This window comes from Oreochromis niloticus, linkage group LG20 (genome assembly GCF_001858045.2).
Source record: "Oreochromis niloticus isolate F11D_XX linkage group LG20, O_niloticus_UMD_NMBU, whole genome shotgun sequence".
Lineage (NCBI taxonomy): Eukaryota > Metazoa > Chordata > Actinopteri > Cichliformes > Cichlidae > Oreochromis > Oreochromis niloticus.
Genome location: NC_031984.2, coordinates 29,119,418 through 29,137,047, shown reverse-complemented (window position 1 = coordinate 29,137,047; position 17,630 = coordinate 29,119,418). Strand labels below are relative to the sequence as shown.

The 17,630-nt window shown below is 39.6% G+C and overlaps 1 protein-coding gene across 3 annotated transcripts in view; it reads right to left on the bottom strand.

The window, feature by feature from the left end:
• Positions 1-2,955: 2,955 nt before the first annotated feature.
• Positions 2,956-17,630, bottom strand: part of LOC100696631 (vitamin D3 receptor A) — a 67,017-nt gene continuing 52,342 nt past the window's right edge. Inside the window, exons 5-11 of one of the 3 annotated variants that reach the window (XR_002057744.2) lie at positions 16,956-17,140; positions 15,065-15,164; positions 13,972-14,149; positions 11,686-11,837; positions 11,076-11,192; positions 7,837-9,004; positions 2,956-6,022 (exon numbers count right to left, since the gene is read on the bottom strand). Coding sequence is in view for 1 of the 3 variants with exons in the window: in XM_013273753.3 (XP_013129207.1) it covers positions 8,751-9,004; positions 11,076-11,192; positions 11,686-11,837; positions 13,972-14,149; positions 15,065-15,164; positions 16,956-17,140 (986 nt within the window). In the remaining 2 variants the exon portion in view is untranslated. Of the gene's footprint in view, positions 9,005-11,075; positions 11,193-11,685; positions 11,838-13,971; positions 14,150-15,064; positions 15,165-16,955; positions 17,141-17,630 lie in introns of all 3 variants that reach the window. The other 2 variants (XR_003215687.1, XM_013273753.3) reach the window with 2 other exon arrangements.

The following is a 17,630-nucleotide window of genomic DNA, read 5'->3' as shown; positions in this document are numbered from 1 at the left end:
TCAACTTCAAAGAGAAGAGCAAATAGAAAAGAGCAAAAAACAAAATAAAAGGTGGTGATTCATACCACACAGAGACATTAGTTCATGTATGTATAACACTATCTGCCTTTACATAAGGCTATTGATGGTGCCATCAACAGCAGCGCCCTGGCAACTGTGTATTCTGAAAAAGACAAATTTCTGCTCAAAGCACTGAGATCTGCTGAGTTTTACTGCATGGTGGTGTGCATGTGTGAAGGTAAAAGTACTTATTTTGGGACTCTGGTGAGATCAATTATTAGTTAAACTTTTATTTTTATTCTACACGAAATACGCAGACCTACATAATAGATCGTTATCTACTGGAAACCCTTTAAAAAGAGTTAATCGAGCCAATTTAGATAAAAACAAAATTTTTAATCAGACTCCAAAATGGTTTTTTTCTTGCTTGTTTTTCTGTTTGCTTTAACTCTAAAGTGTCGTCTGAAAGGGGAATAAATAAAGAATCACAACTAGCTGAAACACTGACATAGCACACCCTGTGGCGGATGCGCACCTTCCACATGCACATCGTAAAACCGATTGTGGAAATAAAGGGAGGGTTGGGGAGGGCTACTCGAAAAAACTCAATGAAACTGTCCTCTACAGAACATCGTGTATTCTGGTTAAAACCCCTGATATTGTCCCAAAATAAGGCTGTGGGTTCTAGGCACACCAAGGTACAACTGAGCTGAGAAATATGTGCATTTACGTTTCTTTTCTCTCTTTTTTTTTTTAAAGACATGAAACTTTCTAAACAGATGAATGAAAAACCTACTGACTTCTAAGCACCTGGCTAGTCCAGGTCTTACTATGGAGATTACAGGTTTTAAAAAAATAAAACTTGATGACTAATTTTTTAACATTTTTTTTTAAACATATGTTTTGCAGAGCATTTGGAGACAAAAACACAAGTGCATCATTGGCAAAAAACTGCTGGTGAGGGAAAAGAAGTGGGCACAAGTGTGCGTGTGTTTAAGTGTGTGTCATGTGTTCACTGTCTTTTTACAGTCAGTTACAAATGGGTGCATGTTGACCTTTGAGTGCAGCTTTTTCAGTGTGTGTGTGTCTGTGTAAGCGCATATTGAAAGAGGTAGCAAAGAAATGCAACAGATGACAATCTGTTTAGAGTGAAATCCATCTGTTAGACAACAGAAAAGCTGGCTTTCTATCTGTCCGCTCTCCTTAGGTTCAAACACAGGCGACATATGAATCTGAGTCACAGCATTATGTTCAGAATACAGCTCGTTTAAGTGTAAACTAAGACTAATCCTCCTAATAATGGTTTTAAGGACATTATATGACGTCAATCAGGAGGCAAATTGAATGAAGCATCTGCCAAAAGGTTTCCATCAGCAACAGATGATGGTACTAAATGAACCCTAGAAAACCAAAAGCACATGCTGTGAGCTGAAACATGACCCATTAATTTCTAGAATGGCACAGTGAAGTCTCGCTAAGTCATTCATATCATATATTTCTAAAGGCCTGCTTTATTTTGAAAGCTAAGTGAGAGCAGCACATAGGTGAAGCATTCAGAGTTAGAAGAAGGCAGAAGTGCTGGGCTGGTGCAGGTGCGTGATACTTGGGTGCAAAAGAACCCAAAACTGTTACTGTATCTAAAATAGGATCCCAATGTTGTAAACCCTTATCAGACAACTGAAGGGCACTAGAGCAAAAGAAAACACACGCACACACACAAACACACACAGACAGTAACAGGAAAACAAAGCTGTCCGAGGGTCACTGTGGTGGGTGTTATTTTTTTACATTTTGAATGTTAGGGGGAAAACAAAGTAGTCAAAGTCGAACTACATTTCTCATTATCTGAGCTGAAGCTGACAACATTTACATAAGTTTGACTGAGAGGTTTCTGACTGTGTGGGATGAATTCATCAACAACAGTGGGTCAGTAGGGACAAACATCTCTTAGCGTATTATTTTGATTAACTGAAGAGCAGATTCAAGTAGGACCAGCTTCCTCTTGTTTCGCAGAGCTCAGATTCTTTTGGTTTGTTTGTAAAGTTTGCACTTAGGTTCTCTGGCTTTATGCTACTTTCATACAACAAGCCATGAGACTCGATTCCAGACTGCTCATACTGAACCGTCTCTAGTTTGACATGCGATCAATTAGCCTCATGAAACTCAAGCTTGTTGAGTATATTTTGATTTACAATCTTTCCTTTTTATTTTGTCCCTGCTTTGTCTTTGATTAACTGCTCTCAACTTTACCTTTTATGCCTTCTGTGACTTTGTTGTTTAAATGAATAGTTGGGGCAGTATGATGCTCGCTTTCTTGCAATGGTATACATGAGATTCATACCACTCTCATATCTGTATGCCTAATATAAAGCTACATCCTGGAGACAGTTACCTTAAAGTGGACCTGTGATGCTTATTTCCAGCCCCATATTTTTATTGTTGGACTGTACTGAGTAGTTGGCATGATTCACGGTTAAAAAAATAACATCCTTTATTTTAGCTTATATTTGTTCATCCTGTTCGAAACACTCCTTTCCTCTAAGGCAGGGGTCCCCAATCCCAGTCCACGAGGGCCGGTGTCCCTGCAGGTTTTAGATCTCACCCTGGGTCAACACACCTGAATCACATGATTAGTTCATTACCAGGCCTCTGGAGAACTTCAAGGCATGTTGAGAAGGTAATTTATCCATTTAAATCAGCTGTGATGGATCAAGGACACATCTAAAACCTGCAGGGACACCGGCCCTCGTGGACTGGGATTGGGGACCCCTGCTCTAAGGGAACCCTCCCTCTAAGCTAACTTTCTTCTGATTGGTTGCCCCTCATAGACACACATAGTGTCTACAGCAACTGGGTGAAGCTTACACCAAGACCAAAGGCATCATACAGATCTAGGAGTATAAAAACAGAGTCGAGGTTTTGGCTCACAGTGATTACTTGTACATAAGCCATTCATTATTTGAAGCTTTGGCCATATTTAATATGAGTAGCTTCCATCATAACTGTATATATAAATGATACAAAAAACCCCCCAAACAAATAGGGAAAACATAACAGGTCCATTTTAAGAGCAAGGTTTGTGTGGAGGTCAAATATGGAGCTTATATAACTTTACATCTTGTTACAGAAACAAAGTCACCGTTGAATATTTGCACAAAGCCAAAGTGGTATCAATCAATCGTCTAACTTACTTCATGAAAGCATGAAAACGTATTTCCATAAATGTTAAACTTGTCACTATTATTTCGCTGAGTTTATGACAGTCTTTCTTCAGAATTTTTATAAACTGTTTTTAGGTCCCGCACACCTTGCAGTAGAGCCTGACTGATGCAGGATTTTCAACGTCGATTCTAAAATCGAGTGGTATGAAAAATCCAATATTCCAAAATACCGGCTGATTATTTTTTTTTTTTCGTATGCACGACACATACAACTTTCCTGAACATTTGTTATGTGTAGTTATTTATTTACTTGTTCACCTTCTATCCAGCTCACCTCAGATCAGCCGCTTGTTGTTTGTGCCCTCTGGTGGAAAAACTGTGTAATATCACCGTTCGTAACTTGGCTGAAAGGTGTTTCTTCTGTCTCTTCTTTCCAATTCTATCGTCATTTAAAAATGCAGATAACAAAAAATAGTAAATATAGTCCAATAATATCGCCTTGCCAATAAATCAGTCAGGCTCTACCTCTCAGTCATTTCAAAGTTCTGCTATATGATGCTTCTTCCACTTCAGTCTACAAAACTTCACCTATCGAGTCAGCTGTTCTGCTTGCTAAAGGGGACTTTTCAAAGCTACTGTTTCATCAAAATTATGTCTGTTCCACCAATCCAAGTTGCTCATTTAGATATTTACCTAAACAAATGGGGTTTTTTCTCTCCTGGGTAAAACAATAATAATTATAATAATTTAAAAAATATAAATCTGCTCTTTGAGACAGATAAAAAGAATCCAAAAGAATTCTGGCACTTTCTGCTGCTCTGAATGTAGCCTCACTTTCATGCATCATTTTTAACATGCATTTACACACTTAGGTGAGAAAGTGGAGCTAAAGAGGCCTCAGATTTGAGTGAGTTTAAAATTTGTAGGCTTATATAGAAATTTGAAGTAAAAAAAAATAGATATCATCCAGCATTTGAAAAGAGATAAAAAGGAATATACTGTACATATACACCAAAAAACTTCTAAATTAGTGTTAACGTAAAAATGGATGTTTTATATTAAGCACAATCATGCTGCGACAAAAATATATATATTTATAAATTTATGTGCAGAAGGGAGAGGTAGTATGTTTGGCTAAACGCACTGCTAAAGCTTAGCGGTGCATCGTCCGTTTGCAGAGACAGAGAGACGACAAAGTCCGAAGAAAAAAAGAGCAAAGCAGAGATGACAGCAAGTGAGTAAAGAGAAAAAAAAACAGTGTGAAAGTTAACATTGAGAAACATTGGGATCCACTGGCCTACTCACAACAGGATTCTACCTAACAACCTTTTTACAACAATTGGCAACTAGTTTCCTGTATATCTTATGAAAGAACACTGCAAAGGTTGCTGAGGAGAGAGTTGTAGTGTGTGTGTTTGTATTGGTGTGTGCTGAGTATATCTGTGGTATGAGTTTATGTTTGGTTCCCTTCAAGGCTATTGTGAAAAGTTGTCCTGTACGTTACTGAGGTATCTGTTAAATGTTTCCAGCTGAGTGAGGTTGCTGTAAGTAAGGCTACTGAGGTGGAGCTGCTGACCTGGGTTGAAGGGAGGAGGGGTAATGGGGCGAGAGACTTGAGCATTGTTTGGATTCTTTTAAACGCTAACGGCCTCTAGCATCAGCTACAACTATTAGGTTAAAATGTATAAGCCAGATGTTTCATGTTTAACCCTAAATATATACATTAATAATGGCAAGTAGGGCTTCTCCAAGGAGGAGTCAGCATCCAGCAGCAGCATAGCAAAGTTAAATAGTGAATCCTTACAAGGGCGCAGACTCTCGCCCCATCACCCTCTCCTTCATTCCTTTTGAAACAGATGATGTAGATGTAAATGTAAAAAGTCTGTCAACAACTGTTCTTTAGCAAATGATGATTGCTTTAAAACATCTGAATTTAAACAGCTGCGATGCGAGACGCAGAGCAGTGACAAAGGTAACATCCCGCTTTGGATTTTAACAGGCGACGTATCAGTCAGTCAGTGCACACTTTACAGTGTGTCACTAAGTCTGCACATCTGTGGCAATTCTCTTTTTAAAAAATATTTTATCTCCTTTAATCCTCTATACAGATTCTACACAGTCTTCTAGAGGTCCACTCCAAAGGTTTCCTGGGTCGAGTCGGACAGAGGAGCCATTCTCGGTTGTCATCTCCACATTTGAGCGACCTGTACAATTCCACAGCAGTTGTGCTCCCTAAAACTTACACTCCCATCAGCCCTTGGTGCACCACAGTTTTCCAAAGTAGAGCTTGACTCGCTGCTGAGTTAAAGCTATGAAGAATAATCCTGCTGTAACTGGTTATTGCAGAACAAGAGGTGGTTAGATGGTTGATGGAAAAAGAGGCACGCCCATGCTGTAGCTGCAACAGTTTGCGTTGGCTAAATCCTGTGAAAGTCAGTTGAGGCAGTGTTAGTTTATGATCACATGAGGGTTTGAAGAAGGAGATGTTTTTGTTTTTTTATACAGAGTTGGGGACTGCCTCTCCGTTCACAAAGAAATGATCCAGCTCCAGGTGGAAAACAGCGACACTGACAAGACTTCTTTCCTTCCATTAACAAAAAGGAAGAAAACAAAAATCAGTGTCAGTGTTCCTTCCCTTCCCTGTATGAGAGGATGAAGCCACTATGTGAGTTAAAAAAAAGAGCTATTCCATGTTCACTCACTTGATATCAGGGGGAAAAAAAGGGAAGAAGGAGCTTGTTCTTCGAAAACGGCTCCAGGAGTCCGCTTTGCTCATCTTTGCTTCATTAAAACGACACTGCAGCGCAGCAAGCCAAGCGCCAGCAAGACGGCAAACTCTGACACGCAATACAAGTGACAGTCTTGAAAAGAACAAAATTAAATCAGTAAATAAAATCAGATGTTCACCAAAATGAAAAGATTATGAATATACTATATAATTGTCAAAAGCTTATCGATTGACTTTAGAAGGAGAGAGAAAAAGACATACATCCATAAGCCTGAAATGGACAGAGAAGACATTTACTAGTGAGAAGTTACTGAGCTGTTGGGCACGTTTCAAAGGCCGCCGGTGTGTTAGGATGCTTACAACAACTGTGTGTATACTGTGTAGATGGAATGCTCAAAAACAAATGCCACTGGGAATGTTTAATCATATGAAGTGTTTGTAATTATAAAACATCTTTTTTCGAAGTCTCATTGATGTTTGTCCACTATATTGGCCAATTCAGTAGGAAGAAGGTTACCTGCTTATAACAGGTGTTTATTTAGCTGTGGTGGTGTTTTACTAATATCAAACAGGTACAATTCTTTTCACTTAATGTCAAAAAGAAAAAAGCCAGCAGTCTTCTCTGGTTCTCCCTGAAACAGCTCAGCAACCTGTCCAGAATTGCCACTTCTGTCCGTTCTAGCAGAATAAAACATAAGAGTTCAACTCCTAATTGCATATAGCAGAGCATCTCGCCATTAACAAGTGAATTCTCTTCGTATATTAACCTACGTTAGATTCTAAATATGTACAGAATTAGCAAGTGGTATTTACAAAGTTTGTCCACAAGGGGGTGGTCCAGGTCTGCATGAGGGTGAGCAAACACTGTGTCAACAGAAATGTGATGTATGATATGTAGTGATGTTGAAAATTAACATTCTAAACCTCGCTTATGTGGCTGGTGTTGAAATGATACAAATGTGATAAAAAGATATGAGGCTTGAGTTTATCTTTTGTACAAAAAAAGAAATTCTTTCTCGTGCTTTGTATCGCTACTCTGCTACTAAGAGCATCTTCAGGATTTCATTCACAACATTAAACTATTGTATATTGCTACTGTTCTGACTTTGGGGGGAAAAAACAATCAGACAAACTAAAGCTCAGGCAGATATTTTCACACCGATGAGTCTGCATTTGAAATGTATTAATTATGACCTCTAATGTAATTTCTTTGATCAGATAAGCTTAGAAAACAAAGTCTCGCATTAATTATTATTTCAAAAAGTTACTCTTTTAGCTTCCTTCTGCTGTTATTTAGTATGATTAGAAATCACAGTGATGCCTAGAGCTTCAAAAACAATCTCTGTCTCATGATTGTACGCTTACGCCGCACACATCGTAAACACCAAGTACACAATATCATCAGACAAACTTTTCCCTGAGGCAACAGCTGGTAGCTGGTTTCTGTCCAACTACGCAGCTCTAACTTTCTTAGCAGCAATCTAACCAGCTGAACAAATACTTTTGGATAGTCACTATCCATGCAACATGAAGTTGTGTTTGCGTATGTCACTCTACAAACTTCACAGGTCCAAAAAAATGCTTCCCTGCACTAGACCCTCAGTCAGAGCCTGTACACACACCCCCCAGTGGTCCATCAATATTCTCCCTCACTGTACACATATCTCGTAAATAAAAGGACTCCTCACACGCTTCTCAATGTGTGTGTGTGTATTTGCCTTTTGAAATATGACATATACACACACACGCGCGCGCACACACACACACACACACACACACACACACACACACACACACACACACACACACACACACAACAGAGGAGAGGCCTTCAAATCCTCTACATAGTACAATAGTCAGAACTATTTGCTTCCATGGAAGCAACCATGTTTTCCTATATATGTCAGCTTATACGTATCATTTATATTTATATAGATTTATACATACATTCTTTTTTACTGAATTCCTTTTTGTCCTGTGAAAAAGGAATTCCATCATCTGTAGCACCTCCCTCCATTTATCCAACCTCGTTTCCTCCTTCCTCCTTCACCATTCCCATCCTGATGCTTTCCTACTTAAATGTCCTTCTTCAGTCTATTACACTATCTGAGACTATATGCACAGATTCACAGGGAAACACGCCTGCTCCACTCTCACTTTGTATTTCTATGAGATTACTGTAAGCTTGCCCATGGCTTCTGATATTTAATATATTTGGATGTCTTTGCTTTTGAAAACTGTAAACCAACAAGAGTTAATAGCTATCTAAACCGAGTTTATCACCCAGCATGGGTAATGAAAGTAAATCTGTGCATTTGCTCCTGTGTATTGTGGCAATGGCGTGAACATGGAGCAATGTTAAAAGAGGATGAGACATTTGTGTCCATCGAGCTGTCTCCACTGCAGGAAAAGTGGCAGGAATCTAGTAGTTTTTGAGGAAAGGCCGTCATGATTAAGGGGTGATTTTTGGAGTTTGGGGATGGAGAGAGGACCAGGATGTCAATGAGTCTGGATATCTGTGTGATGTAATGAAATCTGATTCTGTACAGTGTTTGCAAATCCAGAAGCAAAAATAAAATCTGATTATCCAAGTGCAACAGAAAGCAAGAACCTGTTTAGTGTGTTTCATTTTTGTAAATCCAGAGGTCCAGTTGTCTGAGTCTTGTAGCTTGAGGTTAGGAGGATGAAGAGATGATGAAGAGGTGAAGATTACTGTCTACCTGTCAGATTATCCATCTTTCTCCCACATGCCCAGGTTTTTATGAGGGCAGTGGCGTTCTTGGGGAAAAGGCAGCAGGGGTTGGTTACTCATCCTCTGTGTTACGAGCGTGTGAATGCATACACGCAGGCTTCCTCCACCGCTATGACACCTCGCTGCCAAACACTTCCAGCACCAGTGGGGTCAGCTGCATGCTGTGCTCGGGCTGGAAGGAGAGCGAGCGGTACTGCTTGGAGTGCTCCTCGTTCAGGCTGCGCAGGTCAGCCAGCTTCTGGATCATCTTGGCGTAGAGCAGACGTCCGCCTGGGTGGTTGACTCGGATGTAGGCCTGCAGCACTTCGGACAGGTGGTCCTGGAGCTGCTCGATGCGGGCGTGGTCTTGGACACCGGGACGATCTGACATGGGAGAACAAAGAGGGTGGAGGGAGTGGAGAGTTTAGCCCATCGTGAGCAAGGTCACACAACAAACGAGGTGGGGACGTGGACGGAAAGGCAGAATTGGACAGAAGCACAGAGAAAATTAAAGAGGGAGCAGCAGGGTGAGATTGAGACGGGAGGTGTGGGTGGATGGAACGAGAAAGAAAACATATGTCAGAACATTTAATTGTTTTGTTTTTGAAAACACTGAATTTAAATGTTAAGTAGTAATGATACCAGCCTACAGACATGCCCCCTGTTAATATAAAGTTATATATTTTGATTTGATAATAAAATTAATGTAATTATCATATGAATCACTTAACACAGTTGCCTAGTTCTTTCTCATTTCTTTGGTATTGTGTTTCTAAACATTGGACAGTGTTAAATATGCTCCTCATGCTCGACTCAGACTTTAGGATCTTTATATACAGGTGTACAAGACGTGATTAATGACGTGGCAGAATGTCTCCGTTCAGGAATGTTTGCTGTTATCTTCACTCTGCAATATCCTCCCTGCACTCAGCAGAGACAGCTGACGCACAGACGCTCTTACTGTCTCTTCTTGTCCTTGTTTTAAGAAAAATGCATCAGGTGTCTAGTGTGCATTTCAAACTGAACCATAAACAGTTTTTTCATAGATTGTACAACAATGTTGCTGCTCTAACAGAAAACATTTACCTGCTGCTTTGTATAAAATGTTGTACAAAAGTCTTGAGCCATCCCTCAGATTTTCTTGTATGTTTGTTATTTAACCCAATCAACAATGACCTACCAAGCATTCAAGCAAAAAAAGGCCTCCATAATTCTAGCACCAACAAAGTGATTCATCAGAAGATATTATCCATCAACCCCATATCACAGCAAAACATGTAATAGACACGCCGGTACATTGAGTCCATTTCACGCTTTGCCTCTTTAAAACATGAAATGGACACACACGCAGAAGCTGCATCACCAGCAGGGGGACATAATATATTTAAAGCAAAGAAGTAAGTAATGAACAAAAAATGTATAAAGCGCACTTCAAGGTCCTTAATCATCAGAAATGATTAAATAGGAAATTAGAAAAAAATAGGAAAGCAAGCTTGCCTTGAGATTTCAGGCTGTGTTTAAGAATAAAAGTTTTCATACCAAATACTGACCTTCAAGTTTTTCTGTGTGTGTTTGCAGATGTTTTAAAAGAATTACCCCACCTAGTTCCCTAGTTCCTAATGAGAGGTGTCTTAAAACTTTTGCACAGTATTGTATATGAGCAGGTTTCTAAAAAGAACACTGTCTGCTCTGGTGATGGGATGTTCAGGGTCTTGATCACGTCTGCCACTCCTCTTGTTAGTCTTTCTAATTACTGGATAAATATATTTTGAACCTTTTTCTTTTCTGTGCTTAGAAATCTGCACCACAGAGTTTGTACTGTAACTAAAGATGTGTAGATAACAAGTTTTTATTGGATTACTTTCAACATAATAGCAACAGAGAGCAAGGACATAACTAATGATTTTTTTCCCTCCCTCAAAGAATTTAATTTCTAACTGCGGCTGCTTTCTAAGTGCTGTTGCTTTGATACAAATAGTGTGTCCCTGAGGCTCTCGAGTCTCAAGGAAAACAAAACAAACTGTTTTTGAAATGGTGTACATTCTCTTCAAATGACCCTGCTGCTTGACAGATTCTTTCTGCGATTCAGGGATTTGATACTCCTTATGTTCATTCACTGGTTCAAACTTGTCATCTACAGTGTGCAAACTTCTGCTTCCCACGCTGTGTTGTAACTTCATGCTTTAATGTACTGAACAGCACATTTGGTCTTCCAGGAAAAGCTTTTTCTTGTGTTACTGGCAGCACACGACTACAGGAGGAATCTAGGTCGAAAGAGAATGTGACACACACCCTGCACCATGCTGTTCACACTTTGATGATACGGTGTTGTTAGTAGTGAAACGAACCACTAACCATTTCTAATCTCTATTCTCAATCTTTAAAGCATGGCTCAGCTGGAAATACTCCTAGACAATGAAGGCACGAACGAACACACAAACAGCAGCGGCAGTACCTGGGGAGAGCAGGCAGATGGCCATCAGCAGCACGTGCTCCTCCTCGTGCAGGTTGAGTTTCTTCAGACCGACTTGGAATTTCACCAGCGGCTCCAACAGCTCCAGAGTGTGACCCGCTGTGAAGGATGACACACACTCACTGTTAGTACATTGTGCTTATGAATGAAAACACACCTGGTTTCCATGTGTATTTCTATTTTGCGGACAGAGAACATCACTACCTGCCCTTCATGTACGAGTGAATAAGCACAGAGTGTGCGCTTGTGGCTGAAAATACCTGAAATCGAAACCTCACAGTAATGTGCAAGTGTGCGTAAAAAGCCGAGTGTGGGGGATCCTTGTAAGACTGTTATATAAACTGGGAGAAAAATAATCCCAGCTGTGTCACCAGCTTCAAGAATTAACACTCTATACCTGGGAGTGTGTAAAGCTATGATTCACCAATGCCTCCAGAGCAGCGACTCAACAAGAGGAGTCCATGTTTTGAGAGTATATATATAACAGATAAGCAAGGTCTCTGACACACATAGCAAATACATAAACATGAAAATCAGTCACCAATGCTTTAGTTCTTCTGTGCAGCTACTACACGAATGAGATGAAACCAACCCTTTGTCACATCGCTGATGCAATACTTAAAGTCAGGTCCTCCGCAGCTCCAGGACATGTCTTCCAGACTGAATGACTGGTTTGAACGCAGCATGATGATCTCAATGGCACTTGACTTTAAAAGAGCAATCTGGTCCTCTGCTGTCAGGTCTCTGTACAACACACACAGTTACAGATAAAAGCATGAGTCACACTACATTGTTTCAGTCAGGCACAAGCACTGTCAAATCATTAAATTTGTCCTACTGGGACAGAAGAAGGCGTTTTCTTTGGTTTACTTTACTTTTTGAAGCTCAGAGAGAAATAATGCCTTCATACTGCATTAACCATATAAAGTCATACATGTATAACTTCATGAATAACCCATACAAGACCAAATAAAATAATAATAGATTATCATAAATTGTTAATTAATCATGGGTAAATATATTTAAAATACAGTTTTAACTGTAAAGTGTTTTGTTAAAAAACAAAAAGCCAAAGAAACAAATAGTGCATGTAGTAAGTTTGAAAATGGCTCAGATTGTGTCAGAGTGTACTGTTATATAGCGGTACACGTGCACGGTAACAAACACGAGCTGCAAACAAACTTTACATTTTAATTGATGCAAATTAAGTGTGACAATAAAAAACCAAAACTTTCTTGTTCTCAGAATACACTTGACCCTGTTCCATCTGACGAGTTCCACTTAACCACCTACATACACAAATGACTGTACGTCTGTGAGGTAGAGCGATAGTAGAACAAGAAATAAAACATTGTATTTAACAGTTACTGTAGCAACAGAGATCTTTGCAAACAGAACTAAAAGTATGTGCATCTGCATTCACTGATGCAAGCTGATGCAAATGTAAGAGAACCACAGACCTTTTATCTAGATTGTTTATGCCATCACTTCTGAATGAAATCAGATTTTGTTTCTTTCTTTTTACATACCAAGGATCTAAACACTATTTAAATGTTTCTATATTATGCCTATAGAGAGAAAGAAAAAAAGAAAGTTAACCAAGAATTCCAAACTTCTTCATTTGGACCTCACAGCATACAGCTTACTCATGAGGAAATGTAAATAGAGCTAGGCATCCATGAGCCATTATTGTTTCCCAAGATGCAGACATGTATGCGTTATGCACACCCATGTGACAGATACAGTATTCCAAGTTTATTCTTCTGTTTCATCGTCTCTGTATGTGCATACATTTACAAATTTATCTCTGCTCTGCATGTATTTATAAAGCTACAGCCTGTTCTGGAGTATTCTTGGAAGAGCATGTTTGTTTGGGGGTTGATAATAGCATCTCGCCTTACTCGGTAATGCCCAGCAAACAACTGGGGAGCAAAACAATGTGCCCTTCACGTGGGTAGGGAGCTCGTCTATGTGCTACCCGATAGATGCACCAGAATTTACAATGCATCGGGAAAGTATTGACAGTCCTTCACCTTTTTCTACATTTTATCATGTTACAGTCTTATTCCAAAATTCATTAAATTCACCTCAAATCTTTGGTAAAAAGAGCCCATAGTGAAAAAGTGAAGAAAGTTTGCTTGAAATTCTTGCAAATTTAATTTTAAAATAAGAATATAACATTGATTTACTGTAATGAGTCCAGAAAAAAAATATCAGAAAATTAGTTAATGGCATAGAGAATAAGATAATAAGAGAGAGAATAAGATAATAAGAGAGAGAATAAGATAATAAGAATATTAGCAGCTTTATGGTACGAGACGTCTAGCAATCAGAGCCCTTCTGAGCCCAGCAATTTTCCTGCTTATCTCTAATTGGTCAGATTAAGCAGTCTGCTTTGTCTCTAAGACATTTCAATTACATTCACAACAAAGTATTCAAATTATAGGTTCAGTCAGATCACTGAATAATCTGCCAATTACTTTATTGCTCTCATGTCTATGGAAATGTGTGGAAAATTGAAATCTATGTGGGAAAAAAGAAACTGAAAATGTTCTTTAGAATCTTCCAGAGCCAAATAGGCAGATTCAGTTAAATACTTAGATAGTGGAAGTTAGAATGGCCACATTTTTAGCATTTATTATGTTTTGTTAGTGATTCAAATTATTAATCTACCAAAATAGTTGCTCAATTACCATCAGCTATTTGATCAGTGCATTGGGAACCACATAAATCAAAATAAAGCTCACATAATATAGTGTTTAATGGCTGTTGGCAAATGAAAAATATGAATCCATCTTTTTAAAAATACCAGTTACAAAATAACAAAATGATTTAATGTACTTTCTTGGCAAATCTCATTAGAGGCTTTAACCGGTACCTGAAGCCTGGGATCATCTTGGCAAAGCCTATAACCTTCTGAATGCTGTAGGACACCAGGTCAGCCAGGTGGGGCAGCATGGAAAGTTTTGTGTCCTCCTCACTGGAGTCTGGACTACTTGCGCCATCCTGGTACATCATTAACAGGTTGCTGAAGTTCATTTTGGTGTCCACTGACTCTGCTCAAGGAGGGGATTAGGAGACAAGTTGATAAAGGAGGAAGGGGGAAAAAGGGAACAGGGCGGGGATGGAAGGGAGGGATTACAAGAAAACATTTAGAACAGACAGAAATAGCAACGAGCAAGTTACCGGTTACACAGGGGAGATGGCAAGTGAGTTCACCATGAACCGATGAGTTTAAATAATAAATGGTAAATGGACTGGTTCTTATATAGCGCTTTTCTACTCTTCTGAGCACTCAAAGCGCTTTACACAACTTGTGCATTTACCCATTCACACCCATTCGCACAAGCACATTTTTCTAGGTGCTTTCTAAGTAACATTCACACACACATTCATACTCCGATGGATGCATCGGAGAGCAATTTGGGGTTAGTATCTTGCCCAAGGATATTTGGCATACAGACTAGGGGAAGCCAGGAATCGAACCACCAACCTTCCGATCAGTAGATGACCTGCTCTACCACCTGAGCTACAGCCACCCCACAATGCGCCAAAGACTTTTAAGTAATTTAATAAAAGGTATTAAGTGTATTCTGTTTGGCCGATATCGCAAAGAAGCAACAAATTCTAAAAAAGATTGATGTTTCACACACAGCAGCACAGAAGATCAGTACAATCACCACAGCTTCACTGTGGAGCATCAGTGATTCAGTATATGACTAACAGTGGGCACAAGCACCCCTCATATTTCTTGTAAGTGCAAATATGAGTATTCCTTTATTGGGTCTGTTTGTTTTCCACAGTGGGTATGATCCAGGAGCTCACTGACAATGCAGCTGGTGTGATACGATCGCAAAATGAAGCCTAGTTATTATTATTTTTAATCAACAGATCTCTTCACAGCTGTGTCCTTGTGTCCTAACCCTGATTGATAAAACACACAAGAGAAGAGGGACCCTTTATTGTCTCACCAGGTGAGTGGTTGAATGAGTCAGACGAGGCATCAGAGAGTGAGTGAAGAGAGGCAGCTCTGCTGGCACTGCGTGTAACCGGGCCTTCGCGTACCGGGGGCTGCAAACACACACGGAAACACAAGTATTAATATCACCCCGTGCTGCTGGGCTTGTTTTCATGGGCTCCAAAAGTCCAAGTAATCACAACACACCACAGGTCTGTGTCAGAGGAGCAGGGACTGGTGGAACTGTTCTTTTTCTATTTGAGGTTTTACTCAGAATAGCAGTCGCAATAATAAAGTAATAAAGCTTCACATAATAGAATTAGAAATGTCAGGTTTGCTGCACAGTGTGCATGAACACACCGTGTTCTGAAAAAGTACTCTATGTACTGGGGTTGCCAAAAAAACAAAGAACAAGCAAAAACAAGCAAAACAGTCCCTGCCTCACCAGCAGCTAATGTAATCGCATCACTGAAAAACACTTTGATGAATTTCAATAAAGCCCCCGTTTCAACAACAGTAAACTATTAAACAGCTAACCTGGTAGGCACACATGGCACACCACTGTTACTGACTTTTTAACGGTGATGATTTTTTGTATATAAAACAATCACATTACCAAAAAGTACCAAAATCACATTCTCAAATTCTCATCACTCATTCGAAAATGTTTGCTTCATTGTTACTTATAATTATTTTCTGTGAAAAATATGCGTAAGTGTGAAACTGTGATTAAAGTATGCCACCTCACATATACATGTCCAGCTCAAGTCAGTGTAATTGTGTAAGAGTTAATGCTCAGTAATAATTCATGGGGATCTTGCTGTGGTGTTAACACATTGTGCAAAAGCACTGCAGCACCCTCACAGCAATTCCTGGTGTTTTACTGCAGACAAATTTAATCTAATCATATTCATTAGGCACAAAGTAAAAGACAGATCTGATTCCATGCTTTCATCCTGTGTGTACCAGGTCATGACATGTGACACCTGGTACACCGATAGTCATTTGGAAAACAAAATGAATTTGCTCCACCAATCATAAAGTGAGCGTAGAGCTGTCACTGCCCCAGTAGAGCCTGCTGTGATTTTTACCCTGTATGGTCGTGGGTAAGGTGCTAGGCTTTTTGTACAGCTGACTCTACTCAGCAATTAAGACCAGAGAATAGAGAGCGCTAGTGCAGGGGTGTCAAACATAAGGCCTGCGGACCAGAGTCAGCCCAGCAAAGACTCCAGATAGACCCAATGGAAGGTTTCAAATGCGAAAGAGGGGCATACATTTTTGGACTTTTAACTGTACTTTTATAAGTTTGACAGTTTCTCCTCCCTCATGGCTGCTTATGCTAAACCAACGGAACTAAGTAGTACATAAACAAGGAAATGACAGAAATGTTTCTGTCATTAACCATCTATAGAAATATAGAAACTTTATGTTTTAGAAATACAGGAGACTCTGGGCAATGAGCTACTTTTTTTCTGTAATTTTCACATTTTTCATGTAGAAACCTGAGACATGCAGTTGAAATTGCACATCTCAGTGATTTAATGTGTTAATGTTAAACATCTTTGCACTGAAAGAGAGGAGATGGTCACTTATCCCATAGTCTTAAGATCCAACTTTGCTGTATGTGGCCCATGACGCCAGAGTGCCAGAGAGGCTTTTGTTATGTTTTGTTTCTTTTGAAAGTAATAGCCGCTCATCCATCTCTTTCAGTTTACTTATTAATTTTAAAAAAAACTTTAACAATTTTCCTTCCATGTCTCTTTTTTTCAAACCAGACACTTTTTTACTTTCCCACACCCCTTGGATTTTTTCAGGAGAACTTAACAAGTGGGGGCTTGTCTCAGATTTTAACCCAGGACCTCTGGCAGGTGTGAAGAGAGAAAGTAACTTTGCACAGGACTAACCCTAAAGCGTGTGAAGTCAGAATAGGAAGCATCGTAGGTCTTGTGGTGAGCTTCCACCAGGCAGGAGATGATCCGAGCCTGTTCCTCGTTCAGCCGGGGCCTCATGGCCTCTCGGGCTGCCTCCTCCTCTTTTCTCTTCATTATCATTTCCCTTTTCCGTTGAACCTCTTCATCTGTCAGTATGACTACAATGGAAGATAGAATAAAAGACACATTAAAACATTTTAAAAAGAAATTATGAAGAAGAAGCAAAATCAAGTTAGGAGTTAAACTGAAAGGAAAGCAATTCCTGTTTGGTACCTTAGATAATAGTTAAGGCATCTTTACCAACTTTCATAGATGAAATCTGAGAAATTCAGCAATAAAACTAGCTAAGGGGGATGTAATGTAAGCCCCAAATATTTCCATCCCAGGTTACATTACCATGCATCGCTTCAAGTTGGCAAGCAGAAAAGCCTGTCATGTCTTCTGCCTTTTCATACAGATGATGCGGTTAATGTTAGATATTTAAGTGCCTTTTTCCTTATTCATGCTGCCCGACAGAAGCTGCAGGCAGTGCGGCGCAGTGGTGCAGAACAGAATAGACTTACTGCTTATAAGGACTCTTGACTAGATGAGACGGTTGCTTGGGAATTCCTGGGTTTGCACGCACACGTCTTAGAGCCTTACATTGCT